Source organism: Rhineura floridana, chromosome 4, assembly GCF_030035675.1.
Source record: "Rhineura floridana isolate rRhiFlo1 chromosome 4, rRhiFlo1.hap2, whole genome shotgun sequence".
Classification (NCBI taxonomy): domain Eukaryota; kingdom Metazoa; phylum Chordata; class Lepidosauria; order Squamata; family Rhineuridae; genus Rhineura; species Rhineura floridana.
Genome location: NC_084483.1, coordinates 104266035 through 104291800, shown reverse-complemented (window position 1 = coordinate 104291800; position 25766 = coordinate 104266035). Strand labels below are relative to the sequence as shown.

At 39.9% G+C, this 25766-nt stretch overlaps 1 protein-coding gene across 27 annotated transcripts in view; it reads right to left on the bottom strand.

Annotated features, from left to right (window-relative positions):
- The window catches only part of EYA4 (EYA transcriptional coactivator and phosphatase 4), a 249893-nt gene that overhangs the window by 71627 nt on the left and 152500 nt on the right, over window positions 1-25766 (bottom strand). For 20 of the 27 annotated variants that reach the window (XM_061623877.1, XM_061623874.1, XM_061623894.1 and 17 more), the window contains 5 exons: window positions 25172-25238; window positions 22052-22194; window positions 21789-21932; window positions 20162-20241; window positions 19824-20007 (listed from right to left, as the gene is read on the bottom strand). In XM_061623877.1, coding sequence (XP_061479861.1) covers window positions 19824-20007; window positions 20162-20241; window positions 21789-21932; window positions 22052-22194; window positions 25172-25238 — 618 coding nt within the window. The remainder of the gene's footprint in view (window positions 1-19823; window positions 20008-20161; window positions 20242-21788; window positions 21933-22051; window positions 22195-25171; window positions 25239-25766) is intronic. The other 7 variants (XM_061623890.1, XM_061623883.1, XM_061623884.1 and 4 more) reach the window with 3 other exon arrangements.

The following is a 25766-nucleotide window of genomic DNA, read 5'->3' as shown; positions in this document are numbered from 1 at the left end:
ACTCTCGCTGGTTTCCACACTCCATTTTGCCGAACATTAACAGAATCACCAACCTGCAAAGGTGGTAAAGGCTTTGAACCTTTGTCAAAGTAAAGCTTCTGTTTTTTTGTCTTCTCTTCAGATGTGTCTGTATGTCACCTTTTACCTGCTGAGGTAGTAACAATGGTGCTGAGGTAGGCAACCTGGTTCTTAAATGTATCCCCATTAAAAGTTGTGCAGGTGAGGCTGTATCTACTGCAGGCGTATTTCTGTAATCCAATAAACTAAGATAAGGATCTGTGTTATTCAGACTAGATTTCTTAAGAATCCTCTTTACTGTTTGGATCGCTCTTTCTGCCATTCCATTTGATTGAGGAAATAGTGGACTGGATGTGGTGTGAACAAAGTCCCAATCTTTGGCAAACATTTTAAAGTTTCTAGAGCAAAACTGAGGGCCATTATCACTGAGAACCTCTTCAGGTATACCATGTCTTGCAAATATAGATTTGCAGTGTAAAATTACTGAGTGTCCTCAAGCAAACATATATCCACATATTTTGAATAATAATCAACCAAAAGTAGATAGTCCTTTCTTTGAAATTCAAACAAGTCAATTCCTAGCTTCTGCCAAGGTCTTCTTGGAATTTCAAGAGGTAACATTGGTTCTTTTTGGTTTTTATTTCTGAAGGTGTGACATGTGGTACATGGCAGTACCAATTATTCAATTTGGGCACACATACCTGGCCAATATACAGCTTCTCGTGCCCGCTTTTTACTTAATTCAACACCCAGATGACTCTCATGTATAATATTCAATATCTCTTTCCTCAAAACTTGTGGTACTACGATTGTGTCACTTTTAAAAATGAGTCCATCATGAACACTTAATTCCTCTCTGTAATTCCAATAAACACGTATACACTCTGGAACTTCTACTCTTCTATCTGGCCACCCCTGCAAAATGGCATTTTTCAGGATTTGCAAAATGCTATCATTTTCAGTAGCCACCTGAAATTCTTTCAGTTTTGATTCGGAGATTGGTAAATAAGAGAACATGAGGTTAACAGCAACCTCAGCTTCTTCGGAACTTATTCCTTCACCCTGTTCAAGATCTGCCCTGGACAGGGTATCAGCAATGATTAATTCTTTGCCTGGTCTATAGTGCACATGTAATTGATATTTCTGCAGTGTTAACTGCCATCTTTGGATTCTTGGAGGTGCGTTATGCAAAGGTTTTCTGAAAATTGCCTCCAATGGTTTGTGGTCTGTTTCCACAGTCACTTTTTTGCCATAGAGAAATTGATGGAATCTTGTGCATCCAAACACTATTGCCAACATTTCCTTTTCTATTTGAGCATAGTTCTGTTGGGCCGCAGGAATTGCTTTAGAAGCATATGCAACAGGTGCACCTCTTTGCAACAGTACAGCACCTAAGCCTGTAGAACTAGCGTCCACTGACAGAGTTACAGGTTCTTTCAGATTATAATATTTCAAAACAGGAGTTTTTGTTAATAGTTCTTTCAGTTGTGTGAATGCTGTTTCATGAACTGACATCCAGCAAAATTCAACATCATGGGCCAACAGCTGTCTTAAAGGGGTTGTTACTGTTGCCAAATTTGGGATAAACTTTGCTAGGTAAGTCACCATTCCTAGAAATCTATGAAGATCAGCTTTGTTACTTGGGCTGAGCATTTCAGTGATGGCCTCTATTTTAGATGAATCAGGTTTTAGTCCTTCTTTGGTTAAGATGTGTCCTAGATATTTTATTTCAGTCATGGCAAATTTGCATTTCACTTTGTTCAATTTCAGATTCCTCTCTCGGCACCTGTCCAGAACTCTCTTCAGTCTCTCATTATGTTCCTGTTTGGTCTTCCCCCACACCAGGATATCATCTATGTAGCATGTGACCCCATCAATACCCTCAAATGTCTGTTGGATCATCCTCTGATAGACCTCAGGAGCTGGAAAGATACCAAATGGCATCTTGTAAATCGGTACCTGCCAAAAGGCGTATTAAATGTACATAGCCTGGAACTGTTGTCATCTAGCTGAATTTGCTAGAATCCACTACTGGCATCAAGAACAGTAAACAATTCTGCTTCTGCTAGCTTACTGGTAATTTCTTCTACAGTAGGCAATTGAAAATGTTCTCTTAAAATTGCTCTGTTCATATGTCTTGGATCTAAACATATTCTTATCTGGTCCCGGCCAGGCTTGTCTACAACCACAATTGAATTCACCCACTCTGTAGGTTCTTCTACCTTAACTATGACTTATAATTGCTCCATACGAGTCAGTTCCTTTTGGACTTTATCCCTTAGTGCCTCTGGAACCTTCCGAGGTGCATGAATTACAGGTGGAACCTGTGGGTTGATTTTGATGGCATATTTCTCTGGTAAGCAACCTAAGCCTTCAAATACATCTTTGTATTCAACTGCAACATCCCATTGATCTACTGGAGCTCTTTTCATTAAATTAACTCTTTGCACCAAATTTAAATTAGTCGCAGCCCGGAGACCGAGTACAGCTTGTGTATCAAAGTCTACTATGTGAAATTCCAACTCAGTTCTTTGATCTTTATATTTGCAATCCAGGTTACATTTACTAGACACATGTAGTCTTTCTCCAGAGTAGGTTATTAATCTGGTATTTGAATGCTGAAGTGGTTCAGCTTGCAAAGCTTTGTATGTTTTTAAAGACATTGCATTAGCCTGTGCTCCTGTGTCAATCTTAAAGGTCACATACTTGTGATCATTTATGAGAAGATCCACACACCATCTTCCAGAGCTGTAGAATTCAATGTGCCAATGAAGAAATCATAAGCATTTTTAGTTGTATCTGCTACTGAGAACATTTGTCTGCCTTGAAGTTTTCTATCTCTAGTTTTACACATTTTAGCAAAATGATTAAGTTTGCCACATCTTCTGCATTCCTTCCCATATGCAGGACAAACATTTATGTCATGATGACTGATACCACACTTGTAGCAGGGCTTTGCTGCTTCTACAGGCCTCTGTGGCATTTCTTTTTCTTGGGTGCTGGTAGTAGTGCCAGGGCTCCATTTGCTCTGAGGCTGGCTTACTTTTGGCTTTTCAAAGGTACTTTTGCCCTGTAACGCATCCATTTGTTTTTTTTGTTGCCCCCAAATCTTTCATCTGTTTAGCAGCCACTTCTTCTGCCCTGCATATATTCACTGCACACTCAAGGGTTAAATCACTCTCTCTCAGTAACTTGGCTCTCAACCTGTCTTTCTGAATGCCACACACTATGCGATCCTTAATAAGAGAATCACACAGCTCCCCAAATTCACAGGTCTGAGCCAAAAGCTTCAAATCAGTCACATATTGGTCTATACTTTCTCCTTTACTCTGTATTCTAGTGAAGAACCTGTGCCTTTCATAAGTAACATTTCTTCTGGGCACACAATATGCTTTAAATTTATTCATCAAAACTTGAATTTTATATTTATCTGCATCATCTTCTGCATCATCTTCTGGGCACACAATATGCTTTAAATTTATTCATCAAAACTTGAATTTTATATTTATCTGCATCATCATCAAACTGAGAAGAAATACCTCTCTTGCTTCTTCACCTGCCACATGCAGAAATAATGCTGACTGGTGTCTCTCATCTTTCTTATCTGATCCACTTGCAATGCAGTACAATTCAAACCATTGCTTCCATCTTCTCCAGTTCTCTGCTGCATTTCCTTCAAACAACAACTTTCCTGGAGGCTTCAGCTGGTCCATTTTTCAATGCCTTATGTTTTTAGGTAGTCTTCTGACACCATGTAATATTTACAAGATTTGAAATGAACTACCAACACTGGTTAGAAGGAACAAACTTTACTTAACAGTGTGTTGCAGCAGAACCAAGAGCTGCAATCTCTAACCCAGACAGAGAGCTCTTCTTTCATTTTCCTGCTGGTCCCACCCCCAACTGATTCCCCCATACAACTATTTCTAATTCACTTGAGTTCCTACTTACATTACAGGAACAAGGCACAAATGCTTATGATTTCTCAATGTTTGCAAAGCACTATCTACTTAAAATGCCTTAGACATTCGTTTGTAACAGCCATGTTCTATTTATAACTAAGCATTAAATACCTTTTCATTTTGCTTGATAATGAAGTTCATGACATTTGAAAACTTATATACTTCTATACCGAAAGCTTACAGGCGTTTACAACTTCAGCAAAATATATCACCATATGCATTTCATATGGCAATAATGGAATTATTATATAGTAGCAACCTTATACCTAGCTTTGCTTGGGAATTCTAAGAAACCAAAATTCAGTTCAGTTTTTAAAGAGGTTGTTAAAATCAGTGCAGTTTTGAAAGGTTCAGTCTGACATTTTGATTCAAAATGGCATTCCATTCTATCCAAGCACAGACAAAAGCCTGCTTCTTGATCTCAGGAAGCATCATGCAAAATTTGGTTATGATATCTTAAGAGGTGTCCAAATGCCTAGTGAACAAAATAACTTTCAAAAATATATAGTGGATTTATTTATATTGAAGTTTATGTCCTGCTTTTCTAGGCAAAATGCCCTTCCAAAAGGTGGCTTAAAATGTCTTAAAATAAAACAATATAATGAACAACAATATAACCAACAACAATAAATAAGGAGAAAGAGAAAAGCAAAAAGCCACTGGCCTGCTGAAATAGCACAGTTTTCAATGCCAGCTAAAAAGCAGACAATAAGGGGACTAGCCAAACATCTCTAGAGAACAGTCAGTTCTGATGATCAACTGTGAAGTGAGCCCATTGGGGAGGGGGGATATAGATATAGCAACTGAGTGATGTTTTTGCACCAAGGTTGGGATATAAATATTTTAATTGATTTTAAAAAACAAAAAAAAAACAAAATAGTAGATACAGATTTTACAGTTCAGCAACATATAAACTACACTGTGCCACACACTAAATAACAGTTCAAGAAGCTGCCTCTAAATTGTGAGGGAGGGGACAGAGCAAGAACCTGAGGTTCAGATCCAATGGCCAAAGTATGTTTCGTTGTTACACCTGAACCAGACCATCGTGCAACATGATCTGTCTTCACATACATGTACAATTCTAATATACATTAACAGTTAACTAACCATCAGGCAAGATAATGGTTAAACCATTTAATTAACATCACACTTGGGAATCTTTGCTAAAACATCACACTAGCTGACACACAAGACATAGTTTGGTTACATATTAGCCTGGCAGACATTTGTGATCTGCACATCAATAACTTATATTATAGCTACAAAAAACTATGATGTCTGCGGTGGCTTTCTTGGTAATCTTTATGGAAAAGCAGTCAAGCATGGCATAATTAATACTGATATGTTATTCAAATGATGGAACTCTCAACAAAGGAAAAATGTCTACAGACAAAAATACCATAGACCCAGTTTGTCTACAAGGCAATCACAACTTTTTGTACTACATTATTTCTCTAGGCAGTGTATCAAACCTCCCAAGGTAGAAACAACAACAATAATACACACTTAACTTTCCAAATGAAACAAACCATACCAGAACAAGATTATGAGGTAGCCCACGAGCCCTCTCAATGACCCTGCGATAAGGTTTTGTGGTTAAGGGCATAAAAAAGGTTCTGAAAATCTGTGTGGCTACAAATATTTGGCAGAATCCTCAGAATCTTAGCTTTCTTGTTTTGAACTTGCAACTGCAGATAAAAGAACTTGGAAATGTCTTGGCAGCTTTTGCTAAACAGAATATAGATATGTATACAGATGCCAGAGACCAGGAGTGGGATTTGATTGTACAGCACAATTATCACAACCCTCTGTGGGTCCTGTGATGTTCCAATGTCATAGGTTGTAATATATGTTGGCATTGGCTTGTATTAGGAGAAGCAAGGCAAGTGGAGTGTGAATGAAGAGAGAGGGTGAGAGTGAATTGGAATGTTTTTGAATGCTGCGTGCTAATTGGCTGTGAAAATGGGGGATGGTGGTTTTTATATGTGTGGATGACAGTTGACAGATAGGGCTTCATCTTGGGGTAGAGAGGATTGAAGGTTAGAGTGAGTGGAGAGTAGGGATGTGCTAAAATTTTGCCCAATGTAGATCTGGTACTGAATTTTTCATTAATTTGCTTATTCTCAATAGCGGAGGATTGGATTTTAATGTACTGAATTTCCGCAGCTATTTTTGAAAATAGACCTTTTTAAAAAAATCCGCCTCTAAAACATAGATTGAAAATTTATCAGTATTCCCTTTTATAATGTTGATTTTTCCTTGAAAATATCAATATTTATTAATCTAGGTATTTTTCCAAGCAAAAAACCCCACGGATCAGTAAAAGCAGCAACTAGTGGATACAGAACAAACCCAAATCAATGCCAGCCTGTTAGGTTGATGGAATACTTTTCAACTTGCACCAGCCAATTGATCCCATCACGGGAGAGAGAAGGGGAGGGCAGGTTTGATTATTTGCATGCTTACTGAGTTCAATGGGATTTACTCCCGTGCAATCATGTTTGAAAATGAAATGGACTGCCTTCAAATCAATTCCGACTTATGGCGACCCTATGAATAGGTTTTTCATGGTAAGTGGTATTAAGAGGTGGTTTACCATTGCCTTCCTCTGAGGCTGAGAGGCAGTGAGTGGCCCAAGGTCACCCAGTGAGCTTCAAGGCTATGTGGGGATTTGAACCCTGGTCTCCCAGGTCATAGTCCTAGGATAGGTAAAACTGAGCATGGGGGAGGAGAAGGGAAAGGAGAGGGAAGGTGGAGATTGGAAGGGGGTGGGGGAGGGGAGGTGTGAAGGAAGGGGGAGGGAAGGGGCAAGAGGAAGGGGATAGGAGGGAGGAGGAGGGCAGGGCAGGCTTGATCATTTGCATGCTTTTTGAGTTCAGTGGGATTTACTCCTGTTCAATCATGCTTAGGATAGGTGAAACTAACCTGGGAGAGGGGCAGGGAGGGGAGGAGGAGGGCAGGAAGCGAAGGGGGAAAGAGGAAGGATAGGAGGAGGGAATGAAATTGGATGGATGGGCACTGGGCAAGCCCCTTTCCTTTCCAAAGAGAAAACATTATGAACAGTAGCATTCTTTTTCAGGGTTTCCCCCACCTTTTTATTCTACAGCAGGCACATGTAGCCTCCTACCCAAATTTAAACCAAAGCTGTCCCGGGCCACATCCACATCAGACCTTTATTTCACTTTAGACAGTCATGGCTTCTCCCAAAGAATCCTGGGAAGTGTAGTTGGTGAAGGGTGCTGAGAATTGCTAGGAGATGCCCTGTTCCCCTCACAGAGCTTCAATCAGAGTGGCTGACGGTTAAATCACTCTGGTCAGTGGAGCTCTGTCAGGGGAATAGGAGTCTTCTAACACAAAGTACACTTCCCAGGATTCTTTGGGGGAAGCTGTCTAAAGTGAAATAAAGGTCTGGTGTGGGTGCATCCCCTGAGCATTCAAGCCCAGCAGCTGTAAGTCTGGCTTTTAGAACACTGACAGTTGGTTCTTACTGAGTATGCCTGACACTATAATAGACTTCAATGCTAAATTTCTTAAATTAATTAAAAATCAGCCAGGCATTTTTTTAACTTTTAAACTGCAGAAGATGAAGGTCAGAGTATGGCACAAGGTCAGTAATAGGATTACAGGTACTCAGTGAACATTGCTGATTTGTAATTAATCTCAACAAATTATGAGAACTCTGACAGAAAAAAGTCCAAAAAGGGACTGACTCTCTTTTTACACTTTGAACTCTCGATTCTCTTACTGTTTTGTGTATTGCCATGAAAATTTAGAAGGTTATTAAGCAAGCATTTCTGAGTTCAGAACTGTAAGTTTTGAAAGGTTTTGTTTTGAAATGAGCTTATGGGGGGTATTTTCAATTTAACATTGTGGGATGCGAAAAATCCATGCTGACTATAGTATACAGACACTCTCATGGCTGTATAATTTAAGCCACTTGAGGTAGTGGGCTCTCCAACACTGGAGGCATTCAAGAGGCAGCTGGACAGCCATCTGTTGGGAATGCTTTGATTTGGATTCTTGCATTGTGCAGGGGGTTGGACTTGATGGCCTTATAGGCCCCTTCCAACTTTACTATTCTATGATTCTATGAATATAGGAATGTAGTTACAGTTTTGCAACTCGTGTCACCTATTTGCAGTTACAAAGGTTTTTAAGAAATATGCATAAGCATTTGTTCTAAATATGAATGCAACCCAATAATAGACATTTTAATTGATTAATCATATGAGTTTTAGTCGATTAGTATTCATCTACAAATTACATCTGCAAATAGGTAAAATCAATATTGCTTAAGCAAGAAGCATGTTTTCTTTAAGATGCTCTCATGACCTCCAATGATGTTTGTGTACTGTAATGAGGAATCAAATATTGGGGATTTTTAATCTTTGATTCACCTCAGTGAACCAGAGTTTGGAAAGCCTGCAACAGCAAAGATTCCTGGGAGACAGCCCCTCTGTGACCCCTGAGTACATATCTTGAAAGCCTGAAGGTATAGACTTCCTGACTCCTATGGAAATTTGAGGTATGTCACCCAGTAAGAACAGGCGCTCCTTCCAAACTAGGAAATGTAATGCATATCTAAGCCTTTAGGAGGAGACAGGATAGCTCCTTTCAAACTAGGAAATGGTCTGCATAACGGTTATGATAATCTTAACCTTTAGGAAGAGACAGAACATTAGGAGTTCACAGGTAGGAGATTGCAGTCATTAACTGGGAATCCCTCAAGGAATGGTTTCTGGCGAAAAAACAAATTCCTTGACTGATGATCCTAAATTTTTTCATTGTTCTTATTTGTCGCGTCCACATCTTCCTGGAGACATTTACACTGGGTTTACATTGGGGTCAGTTTAGTTAGGAAAAGATATAAAAGATGAGGGGTTGGAAGGGGTTGGCAGTTCCTCCTTCTGGAGGGCTCAACAGCTGCTTTTCTTACCAACACACCCTAGCATCTTTGGGACAATTTCAGAGCTAAGGATTTGAGTGAGATCTTTCAAATCTAGCGCTGGTGACACGAGGGCAGAGCTTTTGGCTCATTGGGCTAGATACGAAAGTCTCTCTCTCAGCCTTGGTCTTGCAGCAACTCTCCAGGAAAGGTATATGCAATTTCTGGGCCGTTCCTTTCCTTTTCCTTTCTGTGTGGGTGAGCTTAATATGAAAGTGTTCATAGGGTTAGTCTCTTTGCTTTAGTCTATCCAGTGTTGCTGAATGAATGAATAATAGTTAGAAAGCTGCTCATTGTTAACTGCAATTGTAAACTGCAATATTTTCCCTTGTTTCTTCTCTTAATAAAACCACTCTTTTATTTTACTTTCTGTGTATGTGTCATTGTTAAGGGTAAAATTATACATGCTCTGGGGGTGACGTGCGGGTAACTCCAGCAAAAGATCCTGCTGCACTCTCAACAGGGGAACTTGCATTTCCAGTGAGCTATGCTCATGAGGAAGTTCAAGGTCCATTCATAACAGTACTAATGCTCAGAGAATGGGAACCAGAATAGTGGTTTAAGATGCCACTGCAGCTGTGGGGGAGAAAATAGTGGAGCGAGAAGACATGTCGGCTACCATCCCTGGGGTCATCCCTGCCACAGATGCCCCTGATGGCATGGTCTGGTGTGTTAGGGGTGGGCTGTGTTTCCTGCCCGCTTGCTGTCTCTGCTGGGGTTGCAGTTACATGTATCTTGTAGGTTACTTTCAATAAACTGTCCTTTTGCATATCCCTGTATGTGCTGCCTGTTATTTGGGGGGTAGGGGTGACTGGGGGTGACTGTGTGTTTGTGGTGCTTGAGATTTGGGTGACGTGGGTGTGTTGAGAGATGCAGGGTGTGCTTGTGGGGTCCATGTGTGTTTGTTTACCTGGTGGCACTGTGTCTTGCTGTCCATGAATGCGGCTGTGTGATTGGCAGAGCATGTGGTAGGTATACTTGGGGTGTGTGTGGCAGGCTGACTGGCTGCCAGGGTGGCTGTTGCTATGGATGTCATGTGTTCCCTGCTTGGTATTTGTTTACATTCTTATGCTGGTGCTTCCAAGCTGCTTCCCATAGGCTATGGGCGGGCTATCTGTACACACCAATAAGGAGGCTTGGGGACTTTCCCCTGTGCTCAACAACATGGCTGCAGTTCCCATGGTAACTCCAGCTGAGCCAGTGCTCTGGTTTCTGCTGCTTGTATTTTTTTCCTACCCTGCTCTGGTGGCTCAGCTGGAGTGCTGTCCTCCTAAGGGTTCCCGGAGATAGGATCTGGCATACTTTATGCCAGGGTAACTTAACACAGCTTAATTTACACCAACTTCCTTCATGGAGGATTGCTCTGCTCATGTAATAATAAAGCAGAATTATGTGTTATATGCTTTTCAAAACAAAGGCTTCTTAAATAGCCCTTACACCTGAAATGTAAGTTTGTCCACTCACTTCCTATATCTCTGAAGTATTGAAGAAATCATGCAATACTGCACAGTGTCACACCCATTCTGAAAATACACCACATGCCTGTATCCTTCTGCACCACTTTAAAAATACACTCCTCTAAATGGAGTGCAATGTTCTGAATGCATAGCCATGAACCTTTACTATAGTTCTGTATCATACAGATACAGCTTGTTCCTTCTCACCAGCTTGTTCATTAGTAGCATCACAGTATCTTAGTTTTGCCATCTAAAATACATGCTAGATTGCATTTTGATACTACTAATTCCATTACATACAGTGTGCTTAGCCCCTCCTTCTTCCATGTTTCCTATGCAGTTGCTATACATAAGACATGAAATAAAATAAAATGGTAATTATAAGCAGCCAAAATCACAGCTGCTGTACGTAGTGTGTTGTGTATTTCACCTATAAAGAGTAAAATGGGTTGGACATTATGTCCAGAAGAGTATGCACTACACTATGTTTGTGTGTGCATGCAAGCCCAGCATTTAATACACTATCCAGGACTGAATATATATATATTTTGTATAGGAAAATATAGCATTGAAATGTGCATTTCAAACAACAAACTTTATATCTACTAAATGCTCAGAAGCAAGACCTTTTGGGATGTTGGGAAATGTTGTGGGAGTTAATAATTTTTGTGTCTTACTCACATTTCTATGTCACTTGTTTCCCTTCCCCCAGTGCCATCCCTATTGCTCCCATCTAACTTTTTCTACCATTTCTCACCTCTTTTTTCCCTCCTCTGGTCCGTCAATTGTCCTGCCATTTCCCTTTCCATTTCTGTTCTCGCCCTGTCTTCACTGATTGTTTGCCTCCCCCTCCCCTTCCGCCTCTTGCTTTGTCTCATTCGCTTGTTCACCTCTTTGCCCACCTCATACACCTTGCTCTGTCCTTCTCTTCCTCCTTTGTTAGCATCCTCTGCTCAAACCTCCATCTTGTGTTTGTTCATATCCTCCCCCAACCTTCACTGGTTCCTCCTCCTGCTTCCTACTCCCAGCATGCTCAGTCAGATATTGGTGCAATAAATTTTGGAAGCCTCATTGCTCAATTCCAACATTTTTTTATGGCAATGGACTTGGATGAGACAGGTGTGCAGATACAGTTGTATTTAAGCCTTTTGGGGAAGAGAAATTTTACTATTTTGGGATCTTTTTCATCATTTTTTGTACTTCTGTAAACCTCAAGACTCTGTCAAGCTTGCCGACATCTCCCTCTTGGGCATGTCAGGACCTCCAAGATATCCCACCCAAGCCGAAATGCTACCTATTCCACACACAACACCCCCCCAAAAAGGCAGAGCTGTGGAAACTCCATGAATGAATGAGATGATAGGTTTGGGACAAAGGATTTCCATTTCATACGGACTGGAGAACAATTTCAAACAAGCAGAACCTGTCCACAAGAGACCAATTCTACTAGAATGGCAACGAGAACTGGAAGCAAACTACTGGAATTTAATATTAAAACTTTGCAAACAGCTTTTAAATCAACTTCTGAGTGAAAGCTGATAGGGGCTGGGGAGTATCTGGTTTGGTGTGGCTCATGCCTTAGAGAAGACAGTGTAAATGTTTCAGATCATCGAAAATGAGATCAGATAGAACTTGACAATGAGCATATAAAAATGACAGCCATTTAAAGACACCAAAATGTCTTATTTATTTATTAAATTTATATCCTACCCTTCATCCCAACAGGAGCCCAGGGCAGCAAACAAAAAACACTATAAAAGATCATAAAAAAGACTTTAAAATATATTAAAACAAAGCAGCTTTAAAAATGTTTTTATAAAAGCTTTAAAAATCTTAAAAAGCAATTCCAACACAGATGCAGACTGGGATAAGGTCTCTACTTAAAAGGCTTGTTGAAAGACGAGGGTCTTTAGTAGGTGCCAAAACAATAACAGAGAAGGCACCTGTCTAATATTTAAGGGGAGGGAATTCCAAAGGGTGGGTGTCGCCACAGTAAAGGTCCACTTCCTATGTTCCCACTGAGGTCACCTAGATGGATCTAGGAGCATCCCCCAGACTACAAACCTGCTCTTTCAGAGGGAGTACAACCCCAACCAAAGCAGGTAACTGACTAATTATCTGAACTCGGGAACCACCAACCCAGTGTCTCCATCTTGCTAGGATTCAGAGTCAGTTTACTGGCCCTCATCCAGCCCACCAATGGGTCCAAGGCTTGCATGGCCTCTCCCAATTCACATGTTACAGAGAAACAGAGCTGGGCATTGCCAGTGTACTGCTGACATCTTTCCCCAAATCTCCTGATGACTGCTCCAAAGGGCTTCATATAGATGTTAAACAGCACGGGGGTCAAGATGGTACTAGCGGCACCCCACAGCACAACGGCCAGGGGCCCAAAAGACAATCAGCCATTGCTGCTCTCTAAAAACAACCCTGGAGATAGGATTGGAACCAATGTAAAACAGTGCCTCTGATACCCATCTCACCAAGTCGACCCAGAAAGATACCATGGCAGATTCAATCTCATAACCAGGCCTGAACTCAGATTGGAATGGGTCAAGATAATCTGTTTCATCCAAGAGTATTTGCAATTACTGTGCCACAACCCTCTCAATCACTTTCCCTAAAAAGAGGGTATTTGTGACTAGGTGGTAGTTGTCAGTAGGGATGGAAAAATCTGTCTGTTTCAGTTCTCTGTGTTTCTCATTTTTCCTATGTTAAATTCAGCTATCCATATTTCTACAGCAAGCTACGATTTTTTAAAAAAAATCCTCATGAAAAATCTCTAAATAAACACATTTTTGTAGGCAGTTTTGACAAAGGTACACATTTTTGCAAGCCATTTCTCATCATTTCATGCCTTCTTGCATGTTATTTTGACTCATGTAAACATTGTTATGCACACTTTCCCCTAATATAAGTATTATTGTAAATGTAAATGTTGTTTAGTTGGTGAACTGCATCCCAAAATTCTAATAAATGCGAATTTCAGAGGATGGCACTGTTTTAGTTCTCATACTGTTTCACAAATTGCAAATTTGATGAATTCTGTTTGAAATGCTATATATATTCTTTATTTGCGGTCACAGACCCAAACACAAATTTGAGTACAAAGGAAAAATTAATAAAATACATAATAAAAATTTCAACTTAACTATATGGTAAAACTCTTCGAGACTAAAATAAACCTCAGGCCCTGACTGAGGAAGCCATTCAAGGTACAAGACTTGATCGTATAGATTGGGCTGCATAGATGAAATTGGCCACAGCTATTGTAAGATTATGTACTCCATTTAGGAGCTGTTCTATCCTCCTCACCGGGGAGCAGTTGGGAAACCGTTTGATGAATGGTTGGAGGAATTTAGACCTTACAGAGGAATATTTTCGGCATATAAATAGGACATGATACAGTGATTCTATCTCTCCCACACAGCAGGGGCAAATCCTTTGCGCATGCGGAATCCCCTGATATCCCCCTTCCATTACTGCTGAATTAAGGCAGTTAAATCTTGCCCTAATAAAGGCGTGTCGAATTTTAGGGACTGTTAAAAAGTTTAAGTAATCAGCATGTGTTTTTATATTGAAACTCAGATCATGATAGAGCGGCGAACATGTTTTGGCCACAGCTGTAAGAGCACTTTGTCTATCTATGTCTTTGAGTCTAGTTCCAATAATGTGAGTGGTCATAGTTGGTTCAGATTGGGATAGATGTTCTAGAGAGTATCCTAATCTGGGAAGTTTGGAGTGAAAAATTTTCATCCAATTTGATGTGTATGAGTCTTCCCAGAGCCCTTTTAGGACTCCATTAACAAGGCCATAGGAGAGTTTTATCCAGTATTTAATCGCATACGCCATGCAAGGCATTCAATTGAACTTAGGCCTGCTTCCAGCCTGAGGGCGGCACTTGGGACGCACCTTGGAACGCCAAAGATGTGACGCAGAAAAATAGAAAGAACTGCCTCGATTGAGGCATTGAAAGCAACAATCCAAATTGGAACTCCATAAAGAAGTTGCGGAATTACCTTTGTTCTAAAAATGTGGACGGCGGCTGGGATAAACTGCCCTCTTTTGGTATGGTAATAACGGAGTATACATTTCATGGAAGTACGGGCCGTAGCAGCCACCGCACGGACATGAGAAGCCCATGAAAGGGAGGAATGGAAAATAATGCCTAAATACTTATAACTTTTAACCTGCTCAATTTTTTGGCCATTTATTGTCCAGTCAGCTACCAAGGGACAGTTGGAAAAAACTAGTATTTTGGTCTTAGAGAAGTTTATAATTAACTGATTGTCTGAACAGTAATTCATGAAGACTCGGAGTAGACGTTTAAGACCAATTGGAGTAAATGCCAGGAGAGCGGCATCATCTGCATAAAGCAGGATAGGGCATCTGTGATCACCTAATTTAGGGGAGTGTAGGTTTGGGTTGGTACACCTTGTCCCCAGATCGTTTAAGAAAAAGTTGAAAAGTAGTGGCGCTAATACACAGCCCTGCCTGACTCCTTTAGTAGTGGGGATCGACTTGGACAGGCCCCCATTGCTTCCGCAGCGAATTTGCCCAGAGGTCTCCTGATATAGGGAATAGATGAGAAAAAGTAGTCTTTTATCTATTGACGATTTTGCCAATTTATCCCATAAAATGTCCCTAGAAATGGTGTCAAAAGCGGACTTTAAGTCCACAAAGGCAACATGTAGGGCTTTTCCCATTTGGTACTTGTATTTTTCTGCCAGGTGGTGAAGGAAGAGGCAATGGTCAATGGTTGATCTTCCTCTCCTGAAACCTGACTGCTCAGGACCCAAAATATTTTCCTCCTCCATCCAGTCACTCAGTTTTCCTTTCAGGTAACTGGCATACAGTTTCCCTACAATTGACAAAAGGCTAATTGGCCTATAGCTTGCTGGGTCATCCCGTGGTCCTTTTTTGTAGATGGGAATAACAATGGCTTCATGCCAGGCCTCGGGGGAACGGCCAGTGTTGTTTACCAGGGTGAATAGGTTAGCTAGCATAGGTGCCCACCAGTCTTGGTGACATTTCAGGAACTCTGGGGGCAAGTTATCACAGCCCGGGGCTTTGCCAGCTTTTAGGCCTCCAATTAATGTTTGTTTGAAATGCAAACTGAAATTCTCATCCATCCCTAGTTTTCACAAACCAATGGGTCACAGGTGTGCTTTTTCAGGAGCGGTCAGATCACTGCCTCTTTCAGGGCAGCTAGAGCCACTCCCTCCCACGATGAACTGACCACACCTTGGATCGACTTGGTCAAACCCCCTTAGCAAGCTTTAATAAGCCAAGAAGAGCAAGGGTCAAGAGGACACATTGCTGGACATATTGCCGCAAGCAATGTCCACGTTATCAGGCCGCATCAATTATTTCTCTTATGAGAAATTGCATATGAAAAGGATGAAATGTGTAGGCTTTACATAATGTAACTTACCCTTACATTACCCCGCCTTCCTCCTTGCTGGAGCTGTTGGAAGCCAAGCCCAAGAGGGGATGCCGCTTCTGGCCTCCCAAATAGATTGCCATCCACACCTGCTCTTATGCTGGCTGCAAGAAGATCTACATCAAGGGCTCCCACCTGAAGCTACACCTCTGGAGCCACACAGGTGGGGGCCGCCCACTGGGTTGCCCCATGGCCTTCCTGCAACCGCAGAGACCCCCTGCTTGGTACGCGGAGGCACCCTGCTTTCATCTCCAATGAGGTAGTGTCCTGTTTGTTTTTTTCTGAGGTGGCTTCTGCCACCAAACATACCTTAAGTGGGGCTACCTTTAGCCTAAGCCGGGGGGGGGGTTTCTTGGCTACGATGGCTGAACTAGTAGGTTCAGAGTTTTGGAGACAGGAAGGGGTAGCAGAAAACCTATATTTGAGTTGTATTGTGTGTTGTGATTTTTATTGTATTGTTCTATTTATTGTATTGAGTTTTGCTTGGTATGCTTTTGTACTGTTATCCTTATTCTGTATATGTTTCTGAGATTTTTTTTGTAAGTCGCTTTGAGTTTCATTTTGGAAAAAAAATGACTAATAAATATCATTAATAAATAAAATAATAAATAAATAAATAATACTAGATGCCTCCAAACTGTCATGTTTGATGCTCAAGGATGACAAAGTGGGCATATCAGTCCCTAGATATAAAATCTATATAATGAATTAAGAAAGGCGTATTGTGTGTGTTGCTTTATACATCAGAGAGGGCATAGAGTCCAACACACTAGGAAACTTCTAATGAATATTCTCATTCACAGAACCGCTGTGGGTGGAAATTCGAGACCCAAAAAGTAATTTAGTACTGGCAACATGTCGTCATCCCACCAAAGATCTGAGGGTGATTTTGAGATGGAGAAGAAATCAAGAAGGCAGTCAAGGGAGGAAATGTTGAAATAATGGGTGACTTCTTTTATCCTCACGATTCACTGGATAAATGTACATTCATGTTCACATACACAAACTGCCCTTCCCAAAACAGACAAAATATCTGGATGTGATCACAGAATAGTAGAGTTGGAAGGGGCCCACAAATCTATTGAGTCCAACCCTTTGCTCAATGCAGGAATCTAAATTAAAGCATATCCAACAGGTTGCTGTCCAGCTGCCTCTTGAATGTCTCCAGTGTTGGAGAGCCCACCCCTCCCTAGGTGACAACAGAAGGCAATGCTTTAGATCAGCTAGTTGTGCAACTGGATAAAGAAAAGCAACCCTGGACTAAGTTGTGAGTGTTGCTCAGAACCTGATGACATGTAAATGTTGAAGAAGTTGGTGACCATAGTGCTATCAAATTCATTCAAATGGAAAGTTGCCCAGAAAATCCATCATGGACACATTTAATGTCAAAAGAGGAAACTTTTTGAACTAGGGGATTGTTAATAGGGTGCACAATAACAGAAGTTGAGATAAAATGTACACTGTATAATAGGAAAGACATAAGATCAAGAAGGAGCAGGCATATCTGACAAAATGCTACAAAAGGTCTTGCCTTTATTTAAAAAAATTGAAGTCTTGCCTAAATGAGGAGAACCAACTTTGGCAAAATAAAAATGACTTTTTAGTCTACTTAGGAACTTCTGCTGAGGGACTTCGTCAAAAGTTTTTTGAGAGCGTAACAGTACAGTCCTATATGTGTTTATCTGCAAAAAAGTTCTGCTGTGTTCAGTGTGTCTTACAGGTAAGCGTGCACAGAATTGCAGCCCAAGTATATAAATGCTGCTGGATCATCCCCAATCTACACATTTGTTGACATCCTCAAAGAACAGAGAGGTTTGGTGAATCAAGACTTATTTTGCAGAACCATGCTAATTTTTTTCATCAAAGCTTGTTCTTTTATATATTTAACAATTGAAACCTCAAATTCTAATCTTAAAAATGCATTTCACTCATTTAGATGTGACAGATGATTGGGTAATGGTTCTTTAATTTCTGATTGTCCCTGAATACTTTATGAAAAACTGGGGTCACATTGCTTCAGTGAGGCAATCAGCTAGGGTTAGAGCTATATCTATACAAAATCTGACACTTTAGCTTCTCATTTACCCAAGAAAATGGATTAGTGTTATTAATAATGTTGGTTCCCTACTGTAATACTCTTGTTTTTCTTTGCTGGTTTGAGGGCAGTTTCTAAAGAAGGCAATAAAAATTTAGACTGATATCCAACAAAGTTCCATTAGCACAGATTTCTTTTTGCACAATGGAACTTGCACTCCCTCTCCTTGTGTGACCCCCTGCATCCTCCCCAGATCTGCTCTGGAGGGTTAGCAGAATCCCCAGAACATATTTGGGGGGAGGGTTGTGGGGAGAAGAGAGGGAAAGAAGTTCCATTGTGCAGCCAGAAATCCTTGCGCTAATAGAACTACTTTGTTGGATACCGTAACTGACTACTTCCCTTCAAATAATGTTATGTATGGTTTATTTCTATGCCGCCTTTTGGCCAAAAAGGCCCTCAAGGCAGCTCACAAAAGTTAAACACAAATACAAAATACACATCAGAAAAGAACAATGCAGTTTACAAAAAATTAAATAACTATTAACATTATTAACAAAAATAACAAACTATTAACAATAATAATTTGAATTTTCCTAAAAGTGGACCTAAAATCAATTGCCTGATTAAGTAGTTATTCTCCCACTTTTGTTATAATTGTTTTGGGTGACACCAGCTCTCCTCTTGCTGGAGGGAGTGACTGGAATGCATACTTATTCTGCACCAACCAGGGGTGGAGGATATTAAGGTATATGTGCCATATCCTCATTAGGCCAAATTATCTAGTCTGTAATTCATGCAAGACACATCCATGGAACTGCTATGGTTTTCTTCCCAATAACTGACTTTCTGATTATTTGTCCCCTTGCTGGGCTTGATGAAAAGATTAGCAACTGGCCTCTGTGTGACCTGCTTTAGAAGTTCTGTGCTGAAATTATTCAGTTTGTCTACCTAGGTGTGGCATATTTTAGTAAGAAAAATGTTTGTTTCTGTGTATGTATTTCAATAGCTTTTCACCCCACATATTTTACACTGCTATCCAGTTTAAGGTTTCAGGGAATTATTTGCTGGTGGCAAGCACAAAGAACATATAACAGTGCTAGTTAAGCCAGATACCTAAATATCAGGTTTTTCTCCTTTTCTGTGATTATAAATAAATGAAGAAAGAAGGTGGCAGTGCTTTAAAAGTATTTTGATGTAGGTTGGAAATGACTACTGGAAAGGAGATTAATAGCCTTTCTTACACTATCTCCTGCATCACAATTCATTTCCCCATTGGAGAAGATGATATTGCATCTGTTTACACATTGAGGAAATTGTACCATTGCAAAAAGTTTTTGCAAACATGAGGATTTAAGATGCAAATTAAATTCTCTGCTCCTTGAAGACTGAACTCTCAGAGCCAAACTACATATAACATTAGTCACGTAACTGAGCAAGCATGCTTAACCAGGCTACTTTTATTTTGCAGAAACAGCACCCATGGAGTTCTGCTCTGGAACATCCTCCATTGGGATTTGACCCTGCACTGAAAAAAAGGTTTTTGCTCCAAGCAGCACCTTTAGCAGCCAGGTGAGAGTAATTTTCAGCAGAAAATTGGCATGAGGCTCCAACCAATATCAGGAGCATGTTTTGGATTAGAATCCCATAGTTATTCTCCAAAATAAAAGCTGCAAGATTAAGCATGCTTGGTTAACCACACAATTAACAAAATATGTAATATGTATTCTCCAGTATCTTGCAATTATTTTCTTTAACCAGAGCTCGGAAAAGTTACTTTTTTGAACTACAACTCCTATCAGCCCCAGCCAGCATGGCCACTAGATTGGGCTGATGGGAGTTGTAGTTCAAAAAAGTAACTTTTCCAAGCTCTGCTTTTAACTAAGAATTCATTACCTATGCTGTATTTGCAATTCTGAATACCACTTCTAGATGGGTGGAATAAACAATAACAAAAAGTCACCTGGAGGAAGATCTGTACCTGGTTGACTAGTCAGCCCAGGGAGAGATTCCTGGAGCTGGTATGTTGATGATGATGAAGAGGTACCATCTGTGGTGTTGTTTGAGGTCATATATGTTCCATATGTTGATGGTGAATAATACTGTGGATACTGGTTTTGGCCAAAAGCTGTATATGATGGATAATCCTGGGATGATAGAAACAATGTTTTAAATTACACAAAGCATTTAAAAAGTGTTTCAATCTAAAAATACAGTGATATGACAGCAATTCTTGCCCATATTTACAATTGCCAAATCAAATATATACTATTTTGAGTTTTATAGAAAAAATAATCATACCTGTTGTGAACTACTGAAGTTTGTAGAATTTGAGACTGAATTGTTTGCATAAATAGTGGAGGATGGTGTAAAACTAGAACCTAGATTTAAAAGAATAATTCTCTATAAGAACTAATACATTACACATAATACAAATCAGAAGCAAAAAGCTGAATGTTTCATATATAAATATAAAGAATATGTAAATGAAACGTGAAGTTATTTGCTGTTCTGATCTTTCAATAAGGAAAATTGTTATTTATTATTACAGTACATATAATAAACAATTATATCTTCTGCTTTAACAATCTAGCTGCCAAAGCTTTAATCTTCTGTATTATTTCCCTATAGAACAATCCAGCTTCACAGAATCACTAATAAAGACATCTGTGCTCTCAAACACCACTCTGTAAATTAATGAGTCTCTGGATGCTCTCAGTAGCCTGGCCTCTACTGATTCCTGTCATTTCCTCCTGGAATTCAGTTCCCATGACACACTAATGAAATATGATTGATGGTTTGGAGAAGAGTGTGGGTGAATAGGAGAAAGATACTAATCCTGAATATAGGGTTGGATCTAGTCTTAATCATGCTTAGAAAAGACCTACTGAAATCAATGGGACAAGTTAGTTATAACTAAAGTTGTGTTGATGTCAGTGTGTCCACTCTAAGGACAACCAATTTTGGATCCAACTCATAGCCGCTAGGACTAAAAGCTCTTCTAGTCCATGAAGTGGCGAGAGCCTAAGAAAATATACCATTAATATATACAGTACTTACCCCAAGAACTGTCAGCTTTGGTTGCAGCAGGTTCCCAGTCCCCTTATCTGAAATCTTTTTTTAACTGCAATTGCAAGAGACTGAGCCTGGCAACCGATGCACTTTACTATTAAGCTAAAACAGGAGAGAGGGTAGAGAAAAAAATCCATCTGCATCCCTTCACTTTGTTAGGTATTTAGGGGCAGAAGAGGATTACCATAGCGTACCTCTCCACCTTCATCAACATAAATAGGGTGGAGATGGAGCCACCATGGGAAGAAGAGCCATGTGGTCATTTCAAATAAAGAATCCAACACAATCTAAATGTTCAGAATGGAATGTACATTTATGCACTCAATGATTTAATGTCCAGTCTAAGATCTTCCAAGTTCAAAATAGAACACCAAATACAATAGGTAATAGGACATGCAGGTATCCAGAGATATGTTCAAGATGTGGAACACCAAAATCTCCTTTGACATGTGTCTGGGTCAGTTAGGATTGCTGCCTATATCATATTCATTCTCAACAACATATTTGCAGTTGTAGCGTAACCCTTCCCTCCTCAGTTCATTAATGTCGTCATTAGATAATTTACAAGTAAATTCATAACCCTGAACATGAGACTGTTCTGTACAAAGATTAAAAGTGAGTTATGATAAAGGATTAGAAAAAATCAGCAAAGTTATCTTCATAGAATTTCAGATTATTGTACATATAAAGAAAAACAACAGACAGCTATTGTGAATGTAATGAAAGAGCCTATCAAGTGACATGAACTAAGTTTCACCAAAGATACTTATACTTATCACATAAATAAGAAATTCATAGATTCTAAAATAGTTCAAAGCTAATACAAAAGAGCAAGGAAGGACAATAGATTACTGACCTGGCATCTGGTATGAATATGGTGTTTGGCCTGGCTGCGGTGTGGAGAATCCTGGGCTGTAACTAAGACACCCAGTCTGTAAGGATGATTGTGTTTGTGAAAGTCCACTTTCTGTCTTGATGCCTGGCAACATTACACCCAAATCTGTATAAGAAATTAATTTTCAACTGATTCTTATAGATTGGGGAGGGGGAGAAGCACAGCAGTTCCATGATGTCAAATATACTTGTAAAAAGAATAAAGAACAACTGGAGGTCAAATACCGTAAGTAGGTAAACTGTAAGGTTGCCCAGTCTGTGAATAGGCTGTATATACCGCTGGCTGCTGCATTCCCGAATATTGTGTTTGACCGGAATAGGCAGACATTGTTTGAGCTGCTGGAGTAGAAAGAATATGTGGATAGGGCCTAGACAGCAGGGGGAAAATATCATCACTGGTGAGAATGTAGAAAGTTGATTCAAACAAATAATCCCTCATTCCCCCCTCACAACCCATCAAAATTATTCACAAAAGGTAAACTGACAAGTTCTCTGATTCACACGCTTTTAGACACCGAGTCTGATCTTGTGTCTTTAATAGGAACCACAGATACAGAAGTTAAACAGATGAAGCTTTTTGTGGAATGGAGATAAGTGGTGGGGAAAAAATTTCACCTGCTAAATTTCTGGGTCTCTGGAAGATGAAAGTTCTGCTTGCTGCCAGAGTGAATCTATCTCAAATTTTGATATATTTATCTGGTCTCACTAGTACAGTAATACCTCGCATTAACGTACTCAATGGGACCAGAGCGAGTACGTAAACCGAAAATGTCCTTAAAGTGAAGCACTACCTTTTAAAACTTTTTTTACCTCTCCTTCATGCGGAGCCTCAAAGCCCCACGCTAAAGCCGCTGCTGCTGCGCTGCTGTGCCTCTCAGCCGATCGCGATCGCGCCTCCCAGCTGATTTGCGGTGGCGCGATTGCGTCTATTTCCACCCCCGCGAGCTAAAGCCTCTGCTGCTGCGCTGCGCTTCTGGAGAAATACAGACATATGGAGCATGTACGTTATAGTGAGGCGGTGTTAAGTGAAGCGATGTTAAGCGGGGTATACCTGTATACAGTTCTGGATTTCATTTCCAGTGCTAGGGCTCAGCTCTGGAAATTTTATCCTAACAATGGCAATTTGAAAAAAATCTCAAACCACAGGGGTTATTAGGGGTAGATTCAAAGGCAAAAGACATGACTTGAATTTTGGTATCTTAAGTCTTATACAGGCACAAAGGATAACTTTCCCGAGGCTGGCAGTAACCCCACTTTATATTTAGGCAGACGCTCATGATCATGTGCATTTCCATACCTGATACCCTTGATCCACATCGATAACTGCCACTTGAGAACACAGGAAAAGACAACAACGCAGGTAGGAGGACAGTACAATATGGGGCTGCCACTTTCAGCAGCAACACCATGCCCACTGTAATGGTTAGTTCTGTCCTGAGGTATGATAATATAAGGTACCCTTTGCCTTATGTGGCACGTAGCAGTTAGCAAAATTTGTGCAAAGTCCAGGTGAACCACTGACACATTTCTCACAGAATACTTAGACTTTATTTCCACTCCTTCATCCCTGTGAGATTTGGCAACTGACTCATTTGATTACTTCCTCTGTCCAACTCCTTTCCCCATGAAGCAGTATACCCTTGGGCACATTTAGATTTTTGAATGAGTGTTCTGGATGCTACCCCTTCTGGTCACTTTTCTTCCCCCTCCTCTGAATCACTCTCCCCACAGAGAGACAGAAAAAAAGTGCATGCCCAAACACTGTGTGTGTGATTTAGATGAAGGCATATCCTGCAGAAAGTGACACACTTCAAACTTCCTCCTTCAGCACTATACAGTTTTTAAGGCAGAAAAAGGTAACCACCACCTCATGACCAAGGGAGAAGGGGGGCTCAGAGGCACTGTGAGTAGTAGAGGAAAACCTGAAGGACACCATTCTGCCCCCGCGCACCATATTGGCAACCCCAGTCTTGAATAGAAGTGAACACTTGAACAAAGTGATTCTATGGCATCCTTAAAATGTGGTACGTCCCTGTGACCACAGATAATGGATTTATCATGAATGAGAGAGGGGATAGAGAAGTTAACAGAAACGATGCTCATAAGCTCAATGTACCAAGATAAGAGGTAGAAGTAATACCTGAATAACTATACAGTGGCAGCAAGATCTGTACACTGAGTTATCAGTCTACTACATCTGTGCTCTGTTCACATAGCCTGTAGCAAAAGCTTTGCCCTCAAATTCAACTTATCGTATAATGAGACTATACACAGTATCACCGAAAATACTTGAAACATTTAACCAACAAAGGTTACACAAAACTACCCACAATTTTTATTAAAAGGGACATGTAAACATAGTTTGAAATTCATACTCTGTAGTGACTGGTTAATAATTCAAATGCAATTTAATGAACATGAATACATTAAAAATTAACCAAAATGAAACAACTATTAAAATACATGTGTTATTAATTTCATTTACTTTTTATTTCAACTAAAAATACTACTTTCACACTTTTGGCAAAAGTTCTTCCCAGATAAAGTGTAACATGTTACACTCTAAATATTAATAGATTACTAAAATAAAACTAAAATGTTTTACATACAATGACTACCACCTCATAGGTACACTGTTCTTGCCCAAACGAAGGTCAAAATTGCAAATACAAAATTTATCTACCATTATTAATTTAAGCTACTATGGGTTACACACAATAGTGTCCCTCACAATCACTGAAGACTCTTTGATCCATCAGAGGCTACTGTCAGTGGAACAAGGCAATTTTCATCAATCACCCTCTTTATCCAGACACACACACCCCATGGCAACTCCCAGCCTTTTCCAAAGAGTCTCCCAATCTTCTCAAGCAGATTTTAGGGGCATGCCAGGGCTGCAAGAAGGGAGAATTGGAGAAAACTGCCTCCCCATTTTGTTCTGATGGATCAAAAAGTGTTCTGGCAGAGCAAGGAGTGCTACTGGATACAACCCTATATAGCCACATGGACTGTTACAGAATTATTCTGGGCTAAAGAAATTGTGGGTTATAACTTGTATACTTGGTAAGTATGCAATATGGAGTAAGCAACAGTCATTCAATGGCAGATTTATATGGAAAATATGCTTAACAGAATCTTATGACTTGGTTCTTGTTCCTAAAGAAGGTGCATCTAAGTACATTCCTTGGGTGTCAATGGTACTAAATGACCACTTAGATTATATAAAATGCATTTTATATAAAACCAATACTTTATTTTATGCAGTTCCTTTTAATAATCTTTTAAATAAAATAAATGACCTAAAATAAATGATATGGAATAATATGTAAGAAGATGCATGCTCACTTGGAGGGATATAGCTGAGGCGAATACTGATGTGATGATCTTGGACTGTAGCCACTACTGGTTATTACTGTAAAATACGAGTACAGAATATTCAATCAATACATGAGAAGATTTAGAGACAAAATGTATTTTATAAATAATATCAAAACAGTCAAATCTAAGTATGAATGCTCTGATCAAAGTAAATATGAAACAGACAACCTTTAAACAACTGTGCTACATTTTTATCTAGAAATCAAACATAAATAAGACATGAATAAGAGCCACTGAGTATAATGTCCAATATTCCATTTCATCACACCTGCACAATTTATAATCCACAAAGCTAAATGCAGCCCACCAGCCTTGCAAAGTGGCCTACTAAGGGCTTAGTACAGTACACTGTTTTTTGTTGAGAGTTGGGGACTTCAAAACACAACATGTGTGTATCAGATGCAATAAAGCTCAAGTAACCCATCTTTCAATGTTACTGTCAAAACTTTTAATGTGATATGTACAGAACAGTTAAGTGAATCTTCAAAACAGCTACTTGCCCAGTCAATTGCGGTGAGCTGACTGACAACAGGTAACTAGACAGGGGCTTTAAAAAGGCTCT